This window comes from Vipera ursinii, assembly GCF_947247035.1.
Source record: "Vipera ursinii genome assembly, chromosome: 7".
Taxonomy (NCBI): Eukaryota; Metazoa; Chordata; class Lepidosauria; order Squamata; family Viperidae; genus Vipera; species Vipera ursinii.
Genome location: NC_139521.1, coordinates 61,435,872 through 61,458,215, shown reverse-complemented (window position 1 = coordinate 61,458,215; position 22,344 = coordinate 61,435,872). Strand labels below are relative to the sequence as shown.

The window sequence follows — 22,344 nt, the reverse complement described above, 5'->3', positions numbered from 1 at the left end:
TGTCGTTATATAATATTTACATTATAAAAAAGAGGTTAATTCTTGGAATTAACAGCAATGAAGCCAGGTAGGCAGGTAGATGGATTCTAGCTATGATATAGCTGTTTCATTTGTTGTTAAAAATATGTATTATTTCATATACAACAGTTTTTCTTACTCTATACTATCAAATATTTCATTATATAAATTGTCAACTACAGATTTTATTTATTTTTATCCCGCCTTATTATTTTATAAGTAATGCAAGGCAGCGAGCGTACATTATACTCCTACCTTCTTCTATTTTCCCCACAATGAGAAACCTGGGAGGTAGTTTGGGCTAACAGAGTGATTGGCCCAAAGTCACTATAATCTGTCTTCCATGCCTAAGGTGGGACTAGAACTCACAGTCTCCTGCTTTATAGGCCAGCATTCTAACCGCTCACCAAACTGACTCTCTCACTTAAAGGTAACATTCAAGATCTGTGGAAATGTGATGGTATGCCTTTAAATAATTATTATCAGGACAAAATGTAAGAATAGCTCTGTTGAACTAGGCCAGGAGTAGGCAACCTTGGTTCTTTTATGACTCGTGGACTTCAACTCCCAGAATTCCTGAGCCAGCACATAAAAGAGCCAAGATTGCCTACCCCTGAACTAGGCCAAGTGACATTTTGTTTCTCATCAGCCAACTGGACTTTGAGATACTTACAAGTAGGAATCTGAATCTGAAGTACTCTCAAACAACAGATAACAGTGAGCCATTAAGAATAATAATACTTGGCAGATCTGTCTTCTATTGGTTTTCCTTATTTTTTTTTAAAAATAAAACTAAAAGCTAAGTTAGTGGCTATCATCACATCTTGTGATAATGAATTCTGCAGGTTAATTATACATAGTTCAGTCATATAGCCTATTAGACCACTGGTTCTTTTTCACATACAGCTTACAACCCCTTAGTTAGTGATACTTTTGTCTCAATATGCATCAATTTACACTTACTTAAATGAAACAGATATGCTACTAGGTTGACCCTTCATCCAGTTTAAAGGGATCCCATTGCTATCTGTTTGATATCTTTGGTAAACCTGGCCTGTTCACTGTGCACTCCTTATCAAGATCCTTTATGAGCATTTAAAAATACAAGCCCCAATACACATATCAAAAACGCAAAGTAGAATCATTGAACCAACAATATAGCAGCAAGTGTTAAACATTCTTTTATTCTTATCAAGTATTCAGCAATTTCAGAAACTCTACATTCCCATTTGACTTCGAAACATGGAATGATGCTTAATATTGCAAGACGGCTGATGAAATCTAGAATTTGGCAATTCTTACCTGGTATTTTGCTAGTAGTTTACTCTTCCATAGAGAATGAGTAATATCATGAATAGATAAACGAAGATTATGAGTGCTACCCTTGAAATGTAAAGCCTTTGGGTCCTCCAATAATTGTCCACCCATTTGCCTCTCCAACTGCAGCACTTCCTGAGTGTTGAAAGAAAGACAAAATGCATTTAGCATGGGACTAAAAGTGTCTTGATAACATGTGAATTAAAACCAAAGTTGTGCACCCTGCTCTGTTCTGTGAAGTCAAGATCATTATAAATTCATTCATTCATTCATTCAATTTTTATAGCACCCCACTTAACCAAGTGACTCTGGGTGGCTTACAGTTCTAAAAGAACTTAAAACATATAAACAATGAAATATAAACAATAAAAATACTCACAAAATAAATTAGTTCAAACAGCAGCTGTGATGATTAATTAACTAATAGTAAAACTAAGTAACAGGGCCCTTAAACACATTTGGAGTTCCAGGCCCACATACATAGACAACTTTTTAAAGCTTTGCGAAAATCCAACAGGGTTGGAGTCATTTTAATCTCTGAGGGGAGATACAGCAGAAAAAGCCCACCAGCTGTATTTCTGAAATATCTGCCAGAAAGACTCACCAATTGTATCTCTGAACAATATTATTAGCTACTATGTTTTATAGGTGAAAGGAGATTTGAACCCAGATCTCATTGTTCTAAGTTTGGTTACCTGAGCTATACACTGTAGCGTTATATACTCATAATTGATTCCTAAATAGGCTATGAACTGAGTAGCCCAAGAAAAACATTTTGCACCAGGAAAGACTGATTGCTCTTAGATAGGCTTTGCAAGGAAGACATCTGTTATACCAGGGGCCTTCAAACCTGGCCCTTTTATGACTTGTGGACTAAAACTCCCAGAATTCCTCAGCCAGCTGGGGAATTCTGGGAGTTGTAGTCCACAAATCATAAAAGGGCCACATTTGAAGACTCCTGTGTTATACAAACCAGTTATAGGACACAGCCAGAATCTGGTCAACATGGTAAGATAAGGACTATATATGGTCCTATTCTGATTCAAACAGGAAATCATTTGATAGGATGATTTCAACACCATTTTGCCGAGCATTCTCATCAAGAAGTTGACTGACTTGAAATTCTCCCCCGCCATCTGCGATTGGATTCAAGACTTTCTTAGGGATCGGTTACAAACAGTGAGGGTCGGGTCTGCTTTGTCCACCCCCCTGAAGCTTTGCACCGGCACGCCACAGGGCTGTGTGCTTAGCCCCTACCTGTACTCTTTATACACTTATGATTGTGTATCATATGACCCATCCACTGCGATAATCAAGTTTGCAGATGATACAACTGTGGTGGGTCTTATTACAGGTGGGGATGAGACAGCATATAGGGCGGAGGTACAAAAACTATCCATATGGTGTAGTAACAACAACTTGCACCTAAACATCGGCAAGACGAAAGAGATGGTGTTAGACTTCCGGAGGAAAAAAGGGGGAACCTGCCCCACTTCACATCGGAGAGAACTGTGTAGAGAGAGTTTCCTCCTTTAAATTTCTGGGAGTCTACCTCTGTGAAGATCTGACCTGGAAAGTTAACACAACTCAGGTGGCTAGAAAGGCCCAATAGAGGCTTCACTTTCTTAGGGTCTTGCGGAAGAACAGGGTAGAACAACAGCTAATGACCCTCTTTTACCGGTCTACTATAGAGAGCGTCCTCTCGTATGGTATTGTGGTTTGGTATGCTGGTTTGACAGCCACGGATAGGAAAGTATTACAGAGGGTAGTGAGCACAGCACAAGACATTGTGGGCTGTTCCCTGACACCACTGGATGGCATCGCCAGGGCTCGTTGCCTTGGTAGAGTGAGGAAGATTCTCAGGGATGACTCACACCCTGGACAGTATCTCTTTACTCTCCTACCATCTGGTAGGAGATATAGGAATATAGCCAGCCGTACCAACAGGCTGAAAAATAGCTTTTATCCGTGGGCTGTTAGGCTTTTAAATGGGACATAATCTTATGCAGAATTGACTTGGGAGGCCGGTGTGTGGTGTAGTTGGTTAACATAGTGTGGTGGGATGGAGGGTTTGTTGTCACTGTGTGTTGGGGGGAGAGAGCACAGGGGGGGGGGAGGCTCAGCTAATCTCAATGTACACGTTGTACTTTGACAATAAAGGTTTTTATTATTTATTTTATTTATTATTATTATCATTATTATGTAGTAATCCTACTCACCTTTTCAAAGCAATTCAGTACAAGCTTGAAAGGAAGATGGGTATGGGTAAACAGTATTTCAAGTTCCATGTTACAAACAATGGAATGAACATTTTAAAGTTTTCCTTGCTTCTCCCTCCCCCCTTAAACTTGGAAAAATTGACATTTTTCTGAGTGAATAAGGGAATGGATAACAGAAAGAGTAAAGTTTTTTTCTTGGTTAATGTATTGGATTACATGCAGGAAGAATTAGATTCAAGTTGAGTTTGAACCATCAAGGCTGACTACGTAACGCTATTAATAATTGTGTAATACTAATAAAGAAACTAGGGGACACGGTGGCTCAGTGGGTTAGGACGCTGAGCTTGTTGATCGGAAGGTCGGCAGTTTGGCGGGTCGAATCCCTAGTGCCGCGTAACAGAGTGAGCGCCTGTTACTCGTCCCAGCTTCTGCCAACCTAGCAGTTCGAAAGCACGTAAAAATGCAAGTAGAGAAATAGGGACCACTCCGGTGGGAAGGTAACAGCGTTCCGTGCGCCTTTGGCGTCTAGTCATGCCGGCCACATGACCACGGAGACATCCTCGGACAAGCGCTGGCTCTTCGGCTTTGAAACGGAGATGAGCACCGGCCCCTAGAGTCGGAAACGACTAGCACGCATGTGCGGGGGAATCTTTACCTTTACCTTTAATAAAGAAACTAATAAAGCAAATTCAGTTTGAACCATCAAGGCTGACTACATAACGCTACTAATAATTGTAATACTAATAAAGCAACTTTACTTGGAACAGCTTGCATCCTGAGACAATACCTTTACATTGTCAACATCTGCCTATCCCAGGATCCTTGGGAAGAATTTGGTAGTGTCAGGCTTGAATAAAATGTCAAATCCACTCTGAACATCTGGCTGACTATGTGACCAACATAACAACAATAATAGTGCTTTTTTTTTTTACTAAACTTCAAAACAATTTTAGCATGTTTTAGCTTACTCAAGAGAAACATGTAGCGTTATAAGATTGAGAGGGCTGATTTAATCTGAAAACCTTACAGTGGTTGTATGGTGCCTTGCTATTTTTTGTCAGGACACATGTTTGACATAAAACTTAAATAAGTAGGCAATTGTACTGCTAACTTCTTTTAAGACACCTATCCTTACTTTCATCTAATGTTACAGTACTAAAAACAGCTATGAAGGGACCTGTTGTTTGGATACAAGTTTATGGAAGTTTGCTTGAAGGTCTCCTTGGTGCTATGCACAACAGTCCTGGAATGTACTATGACTTGCCAAATGCTTCATAATGCTTCTGTTGTCTTGCCTGGTCAAATGTATGGTAAAGTATGACACGGGGCCTTTATGCTGCTCAGTCCCAGTATAAGGCTATATAAGTAAACTTTGGATTTATTTAATTGGACTGGAATACATTAACTGGTATATTATTATACATTATGCTCTTTTTTACATTAATTAAGACAACATTTAAAAATAGGATGTGTATCTATGTTAAGTATCTGAATTCCATTTGGCTCCACGGAAACCCCAAAAACGTTGGAACAGCTTCACAGACTTCCTTGCATAAGCCAGCAGGCTAGCTTCCTCTATTACTAATTCTCAGAAAACATTTGTCTGCACATAAAAAGTCGAGAGAATATGAGAAAACGCCTACTGATTCTGTGGGCCAAAATGGGCAGATAAGAAAAAAATAATTTATCTCTGAGAGACTAAAACCTTGACACCGCTCAGAACTTAATCCCCTTTTAATGAGTTTGAAATGCAAGCCATAATATTCTAATGAATAAAATCCAGTAATTTTCTAACAACACCGTCAGATACTGCCCAAAAACCCCCACATGTGGTTCAGAAAAGCTTTGCCAACTTGTATTCTATTGCTACAGGCAGATAATTGTTTGTAAAAGTTTTAAGATCGTATCAGGTTTGGTCTATTGTTTCTATTCAAACAGGGGCTGTATGTTTTTGAAGCACTTTAAAGCCCTAGAATTGCTGTGGTAAGGTGCCAAGCTAAAGAGGATTTTTTAAAAAGCTATTTTCTTTTGCCTTTAAAGATGTATATGACTTGTTTTTATTGTTCTGTAGAGTCCATGTTGTTCTCGGAGCTTGATTGTTTGCTTGCACACATTTCATTACCCCAGTAGATAACATCATTATGAAATCACCAAGGACTACATAGTTAACACTGAATTACAGATACTCTCTTCTACTTTACAGTTTTATCAAATGTTTCCTTACTGTATTTAAAACAGTTGCAGAAGTCAGACCATTATCCATTAAGTAACACACCCTGACCACTAAGTAACACACTGTGACCACTGTATTGACTGAGAGAAACAATGTAAACAGTGTACTGTAACAGCGTACTACCATTATTACCAGTGGTGCAACAGTAATAACAATAGAACAACAATAATTGTTGTTCTACAAAAGGCATTGCCAATGTCAGTTGGAGTCACGTGGATTTGCAAGCAATGCACAAAAAATCAGTTTTAGGAAGACTTTAAGGATATATTTACTAACTAAACCATTATGTAAACCCATTGAGAAAAATCCACTCAATAGACAACCTACAAGTAAAGACTCAGATATCACTAATCCTATCCTTAATGACGGAGATTATAACTGCACCATAGATTCCAACTACAAAAGAGTTGGAACTGTACCTGTCAGTGCAGAAACCCTGCTGTGAATTAGTTGAACTCACATGAATGAATAAGATTGTTTGTAGGAATACAGAAAGCAGCAATGTTGGATCATTTATGTTGCAAATTCTCAGTGCAAACACTGCAGACCAAGTTATCTAACTAAGCAATACAACAGCAGGCGTTGCGTTAACAACCCTGGAGGTTCTTTTATCATTATAAAGTATTTACAAAGAGGCATTTATATGTTTTGTTCCTCTGGGGAGCTGGCACTTTGCATCAAAAATTCATGAACCAGCAATTAAACTTTTGAGCACCTTATGGTCTTTTAATAATGCAAATATCGTGGAATCCAGATTACACTGCAGGTAGACAAAAGAATAAGGCATTCTGGGAAATGAATTCATTTATAGTGTGAGGGAAAAGATGATGAAAAGGGCACTGTTACATTTTAATCTGCATTTTTTTTGTCTTACTCATCTCCATCTTTTGTTATAAAAGATATTCATGGACATTTGTAAGCTGTCAAAAGTAAAGTCCACAACTAAATATTAAAGCAATAATAATGATAATGATAACAACAACAGAAGCACCATCAAACATGCAACAAACGTGGAACTGCCTATACTCAGACACTACCTTAACAGCTCTTAGGTCCTTTGTTCGGACTTGAACTGTTAAGTTTTTACCAGACTGAATCGAACCAAAGATTGTATCTTAAGTAATAATAGCAGCAATGGCAAGAAAAGGACGAGGAAGGAGAGACCATGATAATATCAAAAATGAAGATTACTTTAAGGGCATCTTGAGTGTCATCCAGACAGTAGACACGAATGTTGTATTCCAAGGATGAGCAGATCAGTGGCCCAAATATGGCCAGCTTCAGACGTTTTGTGGCTGCTTTGGTGACTGACTGCCCTACTAAGGCATAGGTGCTAAGAGTTTCTGTAAGGATATGGCATGCCTCTGGATCCAACTGGATATAACATGGAGTAGTGAAGTTTTCTTCTCCAACTGCTACTACATCCTGAAAAGATCAAAGACAATAGAATAAGAACAATTTAATAGCTTGGATAATGTTGACAACACTGCATCTGTGCATACTATTTAGGGAGTATAATTGCTTTTCCAGTTACAATACCATGGACACATGTAAAATATTTGGAGAAATCTGAGAAAAATTGATACCAAGCAAAGTGTTTCAGGAACTAGAATTGCATTTTATTACCACAAGATGCATGGGATCCAAAGATGCAATATTATGTGGAGAAAAAAAAAGAGCTTGGATCACTTTCCCACAAGTTTTTAAGCCATATTCCAATTAGATTAATCCATCAGACTCAAGAGATGCAAAAGCACTTGAGTCAGTGGTTTTGGAAGCCACCAGTTAATCTGAGGGACTGAAAAGGGGGAATTGACAACTTGTAACAATGGATAAACAGGTCTAATGTTAAATCCTCTCATCCTCACAATGACTTGCATTATTTAGATAAGCACTTGGTATATATTGGAGACAGACATGGTAAAGAACGGGCAAGTGGAGAAGACTGAAGTGGGATCTAACTTTGCTGGGATTGTTGTAGGAGAAGTGAAATGGACAGCAGAGTTAAATGCATCATCAATTTAGAGTCTTTGTGTTGACACAAGAGATCCAAGTCCACCCCCCCGAATTCTGTTGACCTTTATTTAATGCCAATTTAATGTTGATTTCTAACATATTGCTGACCTCTCTGATGGCACTACAGATCAAGGAGATGAAAACTGTATCATGATCACTAATGCTTTAGGAATGTCTAGACCCAGCCAGATCAATTACAAAAGAGGCACCCTCTTTTCCATAACTGAAAACAAAATATCCCTATGTCAAAAGAAGACAACACTGGGAACAGCAAAATGCATTTGTGAAAATGTCCTTTCGTTGCCCAAACCCTACAGTTAGCTAGGAGACCGATATAGCCAGAAAGCATCAAAAATAGTACATTTGAAAATATCTTCATATTCCTGATTGTCTTCTACAGTATAGAAGAGGAGTATAAAAGAGGACAAACAAAAGGAACAAATATCTAGTTAAACTAAGGAGAAAATATACAAAAGAAAGAAAGGAATAAGATATGGTGTCAGAAGCTTGTTCAAGATTGCATGCTCACATGTACAACAAGAGATTGTACCAAAATAATGACTATACAGATAAGCCAATTCCGACTACAGCAGCAAGAGTTTTCTGGGGTTTGATATTTGTTAACCTGAAAATAAAATGTGGATCCTTATTTTTATATATTTAATTTGTGATATTTGTGATGCTCTTTCATAGCAAAGTTGTTTTCTTATTCATGGTCGCTCCCCTGGTGAGCGTATACACATCAGGGAGCCGATTACCCAGCTGCAGTTGTTTTGTATCCCCCCCCACCCCGTCTTCTTTGGTCAAACCTGAGCCTCCGTCTCAAGTCCTAAAGCCGGGCATGTTGTGGATTCGTCCTTCCTGGGGATCATTGTTGTGGCCACGCCCTCCAAATTGGGATCTAATACAGGGCATGTCCCAAAGTCTGTATACGCTCACCAGGGGAGCGACCATGAATAAGAAAACAACTTTTGATCCTGCAAGCACGCGAAGAAACGCGGGACATTTAGAAACGCTACGGCCGTTTGAAGTCAATGACCAGGGTGCAAAAGCAGCTGGCTATATAGGCAAACTCCTGGATCTCCTATTCTTACTCTGACGACGTCGGCAGTTTGGCCAATAAAAGCTAATTAGTGTTTTGCATATTAAACAGTTTTATTTTTCTACCTTGGTGCTCGATTCTTTTCCTTCTAACATGCACACACCCAGGATTCGTATTTTTAGTCTTATTAAGGATATATGTATACACATTAAGGATATTTATTTTTTTATTTATTTTTTATTTTAATTCCATTTTATATCCCGCCCTTCTCCGAAGACTCAGGGCGGCTTACAAGCTTAGCAGTAGCCTTCATTCTATGTATATGCCTGCTTATTAGGGCTTTCACACACACCCCAAGCGGCATTATATATATATATATGTATACACACACACACGAAGCAAGAAATAAAGAACCTATCATAAAAATATACCTGACAAGATTAGATCACTTGTCAGAATACCACTCAGTCAACAAATGTTTATGTATATTTAGTGTGTATGCACTCAAACTTTAGTTTATTTCCTGTTTTTCTATATGTACAGTGCTCAAGATAGCTAATATTAAAAAATAATATGGAAATACAAGATAAAACAGCAAATCCACATATAGTAATATCATTCATATTCAAAGGGGTATCTAGAAAGTTCTTATGTGAAGTTAAGCAAAGAATGGCTGATCTAGTGATAATTTAGGTTCTCAATTTTGTAAATTTAGGTTTTTGACAAGGTGTTTATTTTACAAGTCCAGTGTTTTATATTCTGAACATTAATGGAAAATTCCACATAGCAAATATTTCAATATAAAATCAGCATATCAAAACCTAGAGATGATTTTAGAACTAAAGTGTCTGTTTTATTCAGTTGCTACTGATATACAACTAGCAAACAAATTATTCAAATTATTATGTCAAGTGCATTTTACAAAAAGTAATTTTGCAAAAAAAGGTGAGAATTTCAACAGAACTGCAACACCTATGTTTTCTCAAAGATGACAGTGAAACAATGCAGACTACTTTAGTGAAGGTACGGATTTATTAGCAGGTGCCTGCTGCAAAGCAACATATTACCCTTTCCAACAAAAACGTGTTTGGACATATTTCCAACCACTTAGCACCACTGAGTAGATAAAGTAGCTCACTTTCTACCAGAGTTATTAATACTATACCACTGGAATGAAGAGGTTTTTCTTAAAAAAAAACCCCAAACCATCATATCTTATCTTTTTTCCCCAGTGACTTTCAACTATAAAGTTAATGTTAGATTTTAAAAAAGATAAAAACATTTCAAGTAACCATAAATTATAGCAGTTAGATTAAGATGGAAATGTATGAATTAGATATGCCTCTTTTACATCCGTATATTGATAGATAAAGTCTAAAGAAGAACTGTTTTAATACTTGATTGAATATGATTATTGTGTTTTGTTTGATCGGGTTTTATGTCTTGGACTATACGAAATTTTCAAGATCATAAAAGGCCGTAGGATTCATATGAATATAATTCCTTCTCAGTCTTTCCACATCAAGATGGGAAAATCAAACATATAACTAGCTACATCCCATTTCTCCTTCATGCTTTAAAGAGTGTACAAAGAGCCTTGGTGGAGCAGTGGGCTAATGCCTCCTTAAGTAACACCAGCTGCCTGCAATTAGTGCAGGTTCGCATCCCACCAGGCTCAAGGTTGACTCAGCCTTCCATCCTTCCGAGGTAGGTAAAATGAGGACCCGGATTGTTGGGGGCAATAAGCTGACTTTGTAATAATGCCACTTGGGGTGTGTGCAAAAGCCCTAATAAGCAGGCATATACTGTACATAGAATGAAGGCTACTGCTAAGCTTGTAAGCCGCCCTGAGTCTTCGGAGAAGGGCGGGATATAAATGGAATTTTAAAAAAAATTACAGAAAAAAGCTTAAATTGACTCCAGGTGTTGCAGAAAAAAGAAAAGAAATATTCCAAGTTCTACCATCTTCTGTTGAACATTTAGAGCTTTTTAAAAAGTCTATTTATCTATCCAAAATCTGCTTAATACTGATGGTGTTAACTCTTATTTGATATTGGCACAAATCAGTTTTTCCCCCTAACATACCAAACAATTTCAGTATCAGGAATAACACAATATACTATCCACTATTACTCAGAAATTCCCTTAATTTACAACTCAGAACAGTCCATGGAAATTGCAGCCCCAATACCAAGTTGGGAAATGTGAATGAAATGATAAAAAACGGCAATGATACATACAGCTCATGAAAAAATATATATTTAATGGCTATTCAATCAGACAATGTGAACCATGCAAGTGAAGGGCAATCACCTCACCTCCCATTGTCCCTGGGCTGCTTGGGTCTTCAACTGAATTTTCCAGTCTTCAGTGTTTGGTTCGGCACAGTGGTGCATCGTTAAGATGATAGGCCGAGTTAGTAATGCTCCTGGAGGCCCACAACTCACTACAGGGGTCAAAAGGGTTTGACAATCTTCTATTGGTGGCCTGAATGGATTATAAAGGAAGAAGAAGAAAAAAAATCATATGGTATCATTGAAACTAATTCATTTTAAAACCTGTTATTATTTATCCATGAACTGATATCACGGTGAGGTTTGGCATTAATTATTATTTAAATTATAATCTAGTAACAATTTATGCCTAAAATCATTGCAAATGAATAAGGAAGGAAAGCAGAGGGAATATAACTCTCAAACTATGGCAGGCAGTATCTACAGTATGATAAATATTGGGAAAACATCAGATGAAAAGTAAGCTACTGCCAGTCTGAATACGTTCTATAGTAGATTTGCAACAGAACTTCCACTGTGTTTTATTTATTTATTTATCCTTGAAAATGACATTGCTTCCACCACATAGATACTACGATGCATGTAACATCTAGTTCATTGAGGATCTCATCAAGTCAACATAACTTTTTTAGTTATTTTTTTCCTTTCTTTCAACACATTCACTCTTTCTTATACATTAATTTTCAATTTGACCCTTATTTTTTGTCTCTAAGGTAAAAGGTAAAGGTTTTCCCGCATATGCGTGCTAATCGTTTCCAACTCTAGGGGCCGGTACTCATCTTCGTTTCAAAGTCGAAGAGCCAGCGCTTGTCTGAGGACGACTCCGTGGTCATTTGGCCAGCATGACTAGACGCCAAAGGTGCACGGAACGATGTTACCTTCCCACTGTAGTGGTCCCTATTTTGCTACTTGCATTTTTATGTGCTTTCGAACTGCTAGGTTGGCAGAAGCTGGGACGAGTAACAGGCGCTCACTCTGTTACGCGGCACCCGGGATTCAACCCGCCAAACTGCCAAACATCTGATCGACAAGCTCAGCGTCCTAACCCACTGAGCCACCGCATCCCTGGTTTTTTGTCTCTATAGATGGCCAAACTTCTCAAATTATTACTGGTCACGAACTCTGTATCAAATCTAGAATTATTATTAGTCATTTACAAACCACCTATTATCTTTCCAGTAGTATTTGTCCATCTTAGAAGGTCTTATTTTATTGTCCCATATTTAGTAAACATTTTACCAAGCAATATCAATACATCCACTTGCTCTAATTTCTCCCCATTTCTATAATGTTGTTGTGATTCAGGGTCAGCCTGTGGGTTCGGCAGTTGGGTCGGACGACTCAGAGGAGGAGGGGGGTGTTGAAGACCTTGCTGAGGGGGTTGAAGATCTTGCTGATGAGAGCCCTCACCCTCCCACTTGGTCACCACAGAGACCCAGCTGTGTGAGCCTGACAGCGTGGATGAAGATGACCCACAGCTGGCCCTGTTCAAGGACGCCCGATGCAGGAGGCAGTCAATTAGGAGTAAACAGAGGAAGGCAATGGGGCTCCTCGGAAGGAGGCAGAGAGAAGCCACGCCCTGAACTCTATATAAGGGGAATGTGTGGGAGGGCTGGTTTGCTGAAGGCAACCGCTTGGATAGAGCCTGTTTCTTAAAGCTCCTGTTTCTTGGTTCGTGTCTTGTTTGTTTTTGTAGCTATAAATTTGGCAGGCGTAATTCCAGCCTCTTGCCTTCTTGTAAAAGGGGTTGTCCCTGCCTTTTCTGCAGGGCCGGTAGCAGGCTGGTACAGAACAAATGTGCACACACTCTCACACACACGTAACTATAAAATCATTCCATTTTCTATCAGACACAACAATGCTTGTTCTTTCAGACATTACTTTTCAGATTCACACTCCTTAGTATCTATCTGACATTCATTGGAAATCAGATTGTCAGCCAACAAAACAGTAAAAGCTACGTGCAAAAGTACGTGTACATTTACATCTGCAACCAACACACCTCTAATGTCACCAGTACAATTGCTTATACATTGAACCACAAATATATCATAAAGCAAGGAGACATGACACATCCTTATAATAATAATAATAAGTTGGAAGGGACCTTGGAGGTCATCTAGTCCAACCCCCTGCTAAGGCAGGAAACCCTATACCATTTCAGACAAATGGCTGTCCAGTCTCTTCTTAAAAACTTCCAGTGTTGGAGCATTCACCACTTCTGGAGGCAGGTTGTTTCACTGGTTAATTGTTCTAACTGTCAGGAAGTTTCTCCTTAGTTCTAGGTTGCTTCTCTCCTTGTCTAACTCCTTCTTTGTGCTGAACCATTTCTTAAGCATTTTCATTCTCAGCTAGACTTTGCATTTAAACCACTTTTACCACATTAGGAGCCAAAATTTAAAAATCATATTCATGCAGAAAATTCCATACTCTGGGCCTTATCATTTTATCATACATACAATATCTTCTTTCATCAACTTTCTATTCATTCGTCTAAATTAATCTGCCTAATAATACAGATTTATATTTTTGCTTTCTAAAACACTTTATGCAGATTCCTACAAATTCTTCATACAAAAATTCACCCTAGCAAATAATGCAAATATTTTCCTAATTGAAACCCTCAGTTTCAGCCAGAAACAGTATTATGAAGCTATCACTAATTATAAAACTCAATCTAATGCTCATCCTCATGCTAAAATTATGCAGAGGCATACTGCTTGATTATTCAGCTAATCGCTCATGCTGCCAGTAGGAGTAGCTAACCAAAATAGGAAATCTGCCTGCAGTTTGTTTAGCATTATATGTAACCTGTGATGCTTTGTTTGCCACTCTATACAAGCCAGAAATAAGAAGCCAGGGGGGATGGGAGGGGGGAAGAATCAAAGTAGAATTCAGTTTCTTAGAGAATAATCCAAAATTACTAATTTGAATGTAGGTCTTGGTAGAAGGATTATCAAGAGGAGTCAAGTAGAAACAATTAGTTAATATTGAGCTGGGAGATTTCTGCGTATACAGACAGATCTTTGTGGCAATCTTCTGTATTGTACTCTATAAAGGCATATTTTGATTGACAGACTGACTGATTGATTTGTATGCTGCAGAACTCATAAAAAGTCACTGTGGCATAGGAATGACAACTGGAACTACAGTGCCACTCAGACATATCTTATAGTCCTATTCAGATATATTTATAACTCTTCCCTCCTTTCCCCCAACTAACACTACTCAGATGATGTTAACTGCTGAAAAGACTTGTGTATTCGATACAAATACACACAAGAGAAAAACTACATAGACTTTTTCATTAGGAAAAACTTTCATTAGGAAAAACTAAGTCTTCTGGCTTATGTGGTAGCCAATGCATGTACTAAGATACCCACAAAAGTTTTACTATTGCAGACAGTTGTGCTCTACAAATGCCTGCATCATTTGAACAACATTCTTGGGAATTCTTGGGAATTTCATATGTTAAACATCCCAAATATTGAATGTGGCTCACGAATCTGACTGAGATCTCTCTCTCTGTGGCACTGTAGTTCTAGGTGTGTGTGTGTGTGTGTGTGTGTGTGTGAGAGAGAGAGAGAGAGAGAGAGAGAGAGAAAGAGAGAGAGAGAGAGAGAGAGAGAGAGAGAGAGAGAGAGAGAGAGAGAGAGAGAGAGAGAGAGAGAGAGAGAGAGAGAGAGAAGGGAAATAAACTTAATTCATAAACATATTTAGCCATAATGAGCCATTATATATTGTTTGTTTCTGTATAGAGAATTATCTGTTACCAGACACAGAAAACAGAACTAAGTAAGCCATTTAAATACTGCAATGCTGTATTTAGTCATATTTTGCAACAGAGATTTAAGAAGGGTCAAAACAGTAGATTTTCTGAGAAGAAAAATGTAAAATATCTTCTGTTATTCTAGGCTAGTTCTTATTTGCAGGCTAAAATCTAGGATTATGTTACAAATGCAGTTAGTATCAGGAAATGTCACAAGTGGATCTTGTGTAATTGAAAAGTGTATTAAAATATTCATAAACCTTTATTATTGTACCTCTCCAATATTTTTAATGACCCCCACTTCCCATTTCCATAGACTAATGACTTAGGTTATTCATACCACCAAGTTTCTGGTGGTGTTTCATTAGAATGCAATGCAATGAAAATAGTTTAAGAAATAATAGCTGTGAACTCCAGCAATGACATTTTTTCTATTGAGGAGCATAAAAAATAAAATTTTAATGGGCAGGGAACAGTTTACAGTGATCTGCTGATGATTCCTCAGAAATATGTGGTGAATGTCATGTACAACTTAAGATGACATTCACTTATGTACTACAATTACCCATGTTACATCTCTTAAAACTTGGTATGAATCTTTTTTTTCCTATGTATTTATCCTAGAGGGCATCATTACTATATTTAGCATTCATCTAGAAAATCAAACTCAGTAAACAGTTACTAAGACTTCTCCCAAGGAACCTGGTGTCTGTAGTTATGATTTCTGAGAATGTCATTAATGATTCTGTCTAATCTAAATTACAATATTGGGTTCTCCTCAGGGAAAGCCATGCTGGCAATTAGTAAGCTTGCATAAGTTTATAGTATATATAATTGTGAGTGACATACAGATTTCATTATTTCAGTTGTGTCCTCTTTGTTATTGGGCCAATTATTTAGTTTGCTGGAATAAAATACTATACTTTGATTAACACAGAATTTAAAGGAAAAAAATAATATAGTGAAAGAATTGAGATGAACAACACAGAATTTAAAGGAAAAAAATAATATAGTGAAAGAATTGAGATGAATAACCACAGGAGCAGATGGTTATCCTTCCAGACATGTTGGGTATTTTACAAATTTAAAACTTTTTAGTATTTCACTGAAGTTTTACTTCATGTATATGTTTACATAAATGTATTGTCTTCTACAAATGGGCATTATCAAAAAATGTTTTGGGCAGCCTCTGCCAATCCTATATTTGCATTTTTCTTTTGCCCAGAAATGCCATATGCTAGATTCAGTACTTTTTTATTTTTATTATTTTTTTCTTATAACAAATATTCTTCTGAAAGAACAATGCCAGATTATGTAGGTGGCAAAAAAAGCATCAGTATTCAATCATAGCAAAATCAACGTTACATAAGAACTAAAAAAAAGAAATGTGAAGATATTATAATAGAAACTGTTGTTATGCGTCTTGATAATTAGAAAAAAACTTTGTTTATCTGATATTAGTCACCTACTTGATACTTCCATAAGTTGACACTCAATGTTACATTGGCCAAGAAAATGCATATGTATTGTTATTATTGTCCATAAAACAAGAAAAGCTTTCTGGATCCATCTAATCTATTGCCAAAAATGCATTCAGAAGACACATAAACCTAAACTTATTTCTGATATTCTTTCAGAAAAATTATTATACTTATACAAGATAGGATGAGATAGCAGAAAAGTCATAATGGACTTGCAAAATTATCCTTGTCTCAAAACTGTTTTTTGAAAATGGCAAAACAGGATTATGTAGTGTCAGGGAAAAACATGTACATTGCATGAAAAAATGTAAATACATCTTACAATCCAGTCCTGAAGATTTAACATAATGAGCCATTACATGTTGTTTCCACATTGACACATGTTCATTATCAGACTATGCATTGTCAAACTCTGAACCATCAATGTTTTTTGAGAGTGTTATTCCTTGTCTTTGCCTAAGTCTCCTTTTTAAAAAATTCCCTAACCTAGTGAATGCCCCTGTTTATATGTCAATGCCTTCTACTAAGGAAATAGAATTCGTCATTAAGAGTAATAGCCTAATTTCCCATGAATCCATGTAGTTCCTTTTAAAACCTTCTAAATTCATTATCATCACACCATACGGCAGTAAATTCCATATTTAACAATATTTTTGTTGTTTTTATTTATGTTACTACATTTATATGACCTCCCATCTTGCATAAGTGACCCATTTAAAACATCAGTACAATACAGTAACTCAAAGTGCAAAAGAAAAATGAACACTAAAGAAGAACAAGACAAAAAAAAAGAACAGAACAAAAAACTATGTGTTATGACACGTCTTATTTTTAATCTCTGAATAAACTGTAAAAATAAAATTAAGACAAAGAACCTGTTCTGTTATTCCCGTATTATTCTGCACTTAGTTTCAATGGTACACTTTATAGCTGCGACTTTCCTTCCTTATTTTCGTACCTCTGCCAAATACCTCTTAACTACTCAAGCTGTGCAATTAACTGTCTAGACTCACATTATGAGTGAGAGGGGTGTTGCCTAAATTTGACAAATATAACAATAATTTAAAAAAAAAAGATTGAAAGATTTCCTCACTTGCTCCTGGCTCATACCATAGAGAAGAGACCTCATTTCCTCAGCAAGCCTTCTCAGTTTGCTCGCAAACCATTTTACGGCCTCAGCATCTTTTTAGGTTAGTCCAGGGGTAGGCAACCTCGGCTCTTTTATGACTCATGGACTTCAACTCCCAGAATTCCTGAGCCAGCTTGGCTGGCTCAGGAATTCTGGGAGTTGAAGTCCATGAGTCATAAAAGAGCCGAGGTTGCCTACCCCTGGGTTAGTCCAAGCAGATATGCTGATGAGAAGGCTACATTAGCACAAGCTGCCTCCTCCCTCCAACTAGCACTCAACCAAATGCGAGCAGCAGAATCTCTTTTACCTCATGTTCTCCTTTCGATGAACCGTCACATACATTTCATAAACTCTCCCCTGAGGAATCGCCCCCGCAGGAATCAGCAAACTTACTCCTATAGAACAAGATGACAAAAAAAAACAGTTGAAGAAAATAAAAGAGAAAGGGGAAGAGTCTGACCTTTTGAATAATACGCTTTTTGGAGATTGACAGAATTTTACCCAGACTCTTGAAACTGAAATAGGATTTTTTTACAGCCATCTTAATAGATGTGGTTTTCTGACTTGTTGGTGCCACCGTGTTTGCCTTCTGCATTCTAGGAGTCTGAAACTGCTTTTGTTTTATTTAAGAAACGAGCAGATGGTTGCACTGCTGTTTAGATGGGAAAAATGGGGGGGGGGGAAAGCCAAGAGTTGCATTTACTATTCCAAACAGTAGTAATGGGATCTTTGTTCTTGGCAAATCTTATTTAATGAAACTTGGAACAAAGGGCAACAAAACATTGCTCATGAAACAACAGGAGTCTCTTTCATGTTCCTGAGGATTTCAGCTTTATCTGGTCATTATTCACCATTTAGATGAACGAATGTAAATCTGGCTACAGAATGGGGAATATTCGCTACATTTTTGTATTGCCAGCTGCTTGGGATATTTATTGGATTACAATTTGTAATAGAGCTCATAAGAGTATGCTGGCAAAATGCAATTAAATTGTAATCATTTAAGATTCAGCAGCTGCAAAATTAAAAGTATTGTTAAAATCTATCTAGGTCTACAATCCCTACCCAGATCCTCTCCTCTCAGAGGAAGCCTTTGGGCAGGTGTGGTAGGGATGTTAAAAGTCACAAAAGTGCTTTTCAAAAGGCAACTGGATTTTGTTTTTCCTTGAAGATGTTTTGCTTCTCATCCAAGAAGCTTTTTCAGCTTCAGTTCTTTCAGCTTTTGGAACTGAAGAAGCTTCTTGGATGAGAAGTGAAACATCTTCAAGGAAAAACAAAGTGCAGTTGCCTTTTGAAAAAGCAACTTTGTGACAACCATGACCTGGATGACCGAGAATAGACATTTATTTATTTTATTTATTTATTTATTCGGTTTATATACCGCCCTATTCCCAAAGGACTCAGGGCGGTTTACAAGGCAAAATTTAAAAACAATCCAATATAAAATTAAAATAAATTAAAATAAATTAAATTAAGTCTAGCCACAAAAATTAAATCACAATTTAAAAACATTAAACCCCTCAGTCCAGACAAGATAGCTCAAAGAGCCAGGTTTTTAGGTCCCGGCGAAATGAACGAAGGTTGGGGGCAGTCCGGAGTTCCATTGGCAGTTGATTCCATAGGGCAGGCGCACCCACAGAGAACGCCCTCCCCCTGGGGATCGTCCGTCGGCAATCCTTGACCGCCGGTACCCTGAGGAGGCCCTCCCTGTGGGAGCGCACAGGACAATGGGAAATTGACGCTGGCAGCAGGTGCTTCCTCAGATAATCCGGGCCCATGTCATTTAGGGCTTTATAGGTCATCATCAGCACCTTGAATCTCACCCGGAGGGCAACTGGAAGCTAATGCAGCTCGCGGAGAAGAGGTGTTACATAGGAGTATCGGGAGACTCCCATTACAACTCGCGCGGCTGCATTCTGCACCAGTTGAAGCCTCCGAGTGGTCCTCAGGGGCAGCTGGTGAACATTCTTAATGGTTCGGGAAGCCATCACATTTCTATTGATAATATTCCATTTCAGACATTATAAAAGGTAAGAAGAGTGTCTGTATGATGAGAGGAGAATGTTGCATTATCCCCTTGCCTCTTATGAGAATGTTTGCAAGCTTCAAGACAAAGAGATAAACAGGCAGAGAGTTTGCTAGTGCTAATTATATGCTGTCCTCATGACCATCCAGATTCTGATGTCAACAAACTTCCTCAACATCACCCCTGGCCTGTTGGTCTTGCCCTGCTATGTTTTCTATATAGAAACTATTGTATGGTGTTATCATCTAAATAAGCAAATTAATTAACAGTGATTACAACACATTGAATATTCCCCACCTTCCCTTTCTAAAACCCCTCCTGTATGGGAAGTTCCCCAGTGCTTCCCAAAGTCTGGCAAGAACTTCAGTCCAACTTTAATCCATCTATGAGCTGTGGTGATACACTGGTTAGAATGGAATATTGCAGGCTAACTCTACTCACATTGCCAGGAGTTTGATTCCTTCGATCCTGACCGGCTCAAAGTTGACTCAGCATTCCATCCTTCTGAGGTCAGTAAAATGAGGACCCAGATTGTTGGGGGTCAATATGCTGACTCTGTAAACCGCTTAGAGAGGGCTATAAAGCACTGTGAAGTGGCATATAAGTCTAAGTGCTATTGCTACATTGTTCTGTGTCACATCATCTCTTCTTATGAGGAGACAGAACTTACACATAAATAAGTTGATTGGAATACCTGCAAATGGTCATTATAATTATGGAAGAAATAATGGATTTTCTTCTTTGTTATTGTTTTTTTTCCCTATTTGACCACCAAAGAGCTCATTTTTCTTTAAAATATAAATAAATAAATTCTGAGGTTGCAAATGCAGACAGAAAGGACTATTGTGTTGTAAACATCTGCCTTTTTACTGAGCTGGAGGAAACAAACTGAGATTTGGAACTGATTTCTTTTTTATAATTAGTTTGTTCTTTTTATGTCAAGTGACAACAGAACCCTTTTTGCCTTGAACTTCAAAGTTTTCTCCCTCTTCACTTCTTTAATTGTGATACATGAAAGAAAAAAAGCCAAGGGCTGAGCATCCTACTTCAAATAGGTTGACAGTAAAAGGTCTCTGTCGGATGGCAATGACTCAGAGTTTTTGCATTTTTCTCCTTCAGAAGACTAAAGTTACTGAGAAGAATACGTATAATAGCCAAGTAAAATCAAATGGGATAAAAATATTTCTCTGATTTAAATGTAGGATACAGCTTTCTATAATGACCCAAACCTTTGCTAGAGAGGAGGAAAAAAAAACCCTCCAATAACTCTGCAAATACCTGAGAAATGTTCTTTAAAAGCAAATGACTGTAAATAATAATTTACCTGAATTCGGTACAATCAGATGACCTCCAAGAGAATTGAAGGTCCCAAAAGCAGTGCACGATGGGTCTGTTTGCCGTGCAAGGCTCTGGTTTTTAATGTTCAATGCTTCATTGTCCAGTAGGGATTGAGTAATCTGTGGCGAGAGTTTGGATGAAAAATCGGACAGCTCATCCTGGGGTGTGACTGCACCAGAATTATTGTAAACTTTGATCTTCAAGTTGGGCAGTGGATCCAGAATTGGAGAGTTGGTCATTGGAATTTTATCAGAGACGTCATGCAAGGCATAGACCGGACCCCTATACATAGCTGCTGCAGAAGTAAGATCAGGAGGTACAGCTAGGAGATCTGTTTTAAAGAAGAAAAAAAAATGTAATATTAAAATCAAGAAGCCATGGCCTTAAAAACAGCATTCCCAACAGGCTTTTTCTGGATTTGATATGAATAAAACCCTCAGAGGGTTCCATATTCAACCTGGCCTCTAGGGCAACTTGGAACATATTTTGTTAAAAAAAATATGCTCATAAACCACAGATAAAAATTAATTTATATTAGTCATGAAAGGCTTCACTTTCACTGACTAGGGTTGGGCTGTAGAACTTGAAATCTGAAAACGTTTGAAAATATTAACCTGCTGCATGCAGCTAAAATTATGTGTGGCAATTTGTGCAGTCATACTAAGGCATTTCACATATGAAGATTCACCTTTATAGGTAAGAACCGGATGTTTTTCCAGATGATTTCTGTGCATCATGCTTATGGGTAAAGAACATGGTTAAGTATTCCTAAGATAGGATGGAAGAAGCACGGCTGTAACAGAAGCAGCTTAAATATTTGAACTACCTCTAATCAATAATTTCTCACAGATGCAGTACATCAACCTTCAGTTCTAGAGATGTACCAAAATATAACTTTTCCAGAAAGAGCAGCAAAGATTCCCAAAGCTTTGGCAGACTGACTTCTGATTTGCACAGGAGTTTAGACCAACAAAGTGATCAACAAAATTGACAGAAATGTTGGAAAGAGTTAAGAAAGCTACGTCAATGTCAGCAAGGCAGAAAACAGATCTAGGAGATTGTAAAGGCCTAAGATCTAGCTAATGAAAAGAAATCCCCAGGAAGCTAATAGAGTTGGAAAAGGATGTGAAAAGTACTATATCTTTGAAAAGTCTTTGAAAAGCAGAAAATACTTTGTAGAAGATTAATCAAGCTGGAGGACAACCTTGTCAACCTTATACCTTACAATATAGGAAGCATCCTCTTACAGTGCACAAATCTTACTAATTTGACAAACACAAATTATCACCCACCTGGCAGAATACTTGGTGGCTTTAAGTTTGAGCATACTTATACAGTATATGCTGGCTAAAAATTACTACTATTGCTACATTCAGTTGTATTTTAGAAGTGGGGTTGACAGCAACCTAAGTGCAGTGAAGTTCAGGATCAAGTGCTCTCTTGTTTCTTTATAATAAAGGAC

The 22,344-nt window shown here is 37.8% G+C and overlaps 1 protein-coding gene across 2 annotated transcripts in view; it reads right to left on the bottom strand.

Moving 5' to 3' along the window:
* UNC5C (unc-5 netrin receptor C) overlaps positions 1-22,344 on the bottom strand; it is a gene marked incomplete at both ends in the record, with an annotated part of 331,254 nt that overhangs the window by 14,854 nt on the left and 294,056 nt on the right. For both annotated transcript variants that reach the window (XM_083367827.1, XM_083367828.1), the window contains 5 exons: positions 1,321-1,470; positions 6,979-7,212; positions 11,164-11,332; positions 17,826-17,913; positions 20,869-21,213. In XM_083367827.1, coding sequence (XP_083223953.1) covers positions 1,321-1,470; positions 6,979-7,212; positions 11,164-11,332; positions 17,826-17,913; positions 20,869-21,213 — 986 coding nt within the window. The remainder of the gene's footprint in view (positions 1-1,320; positions 1,471-6,978; positions 7,213-11,163; positions 11,333-17,825; positions 17,914-20,868; positions 21,214-22,344) is intronic.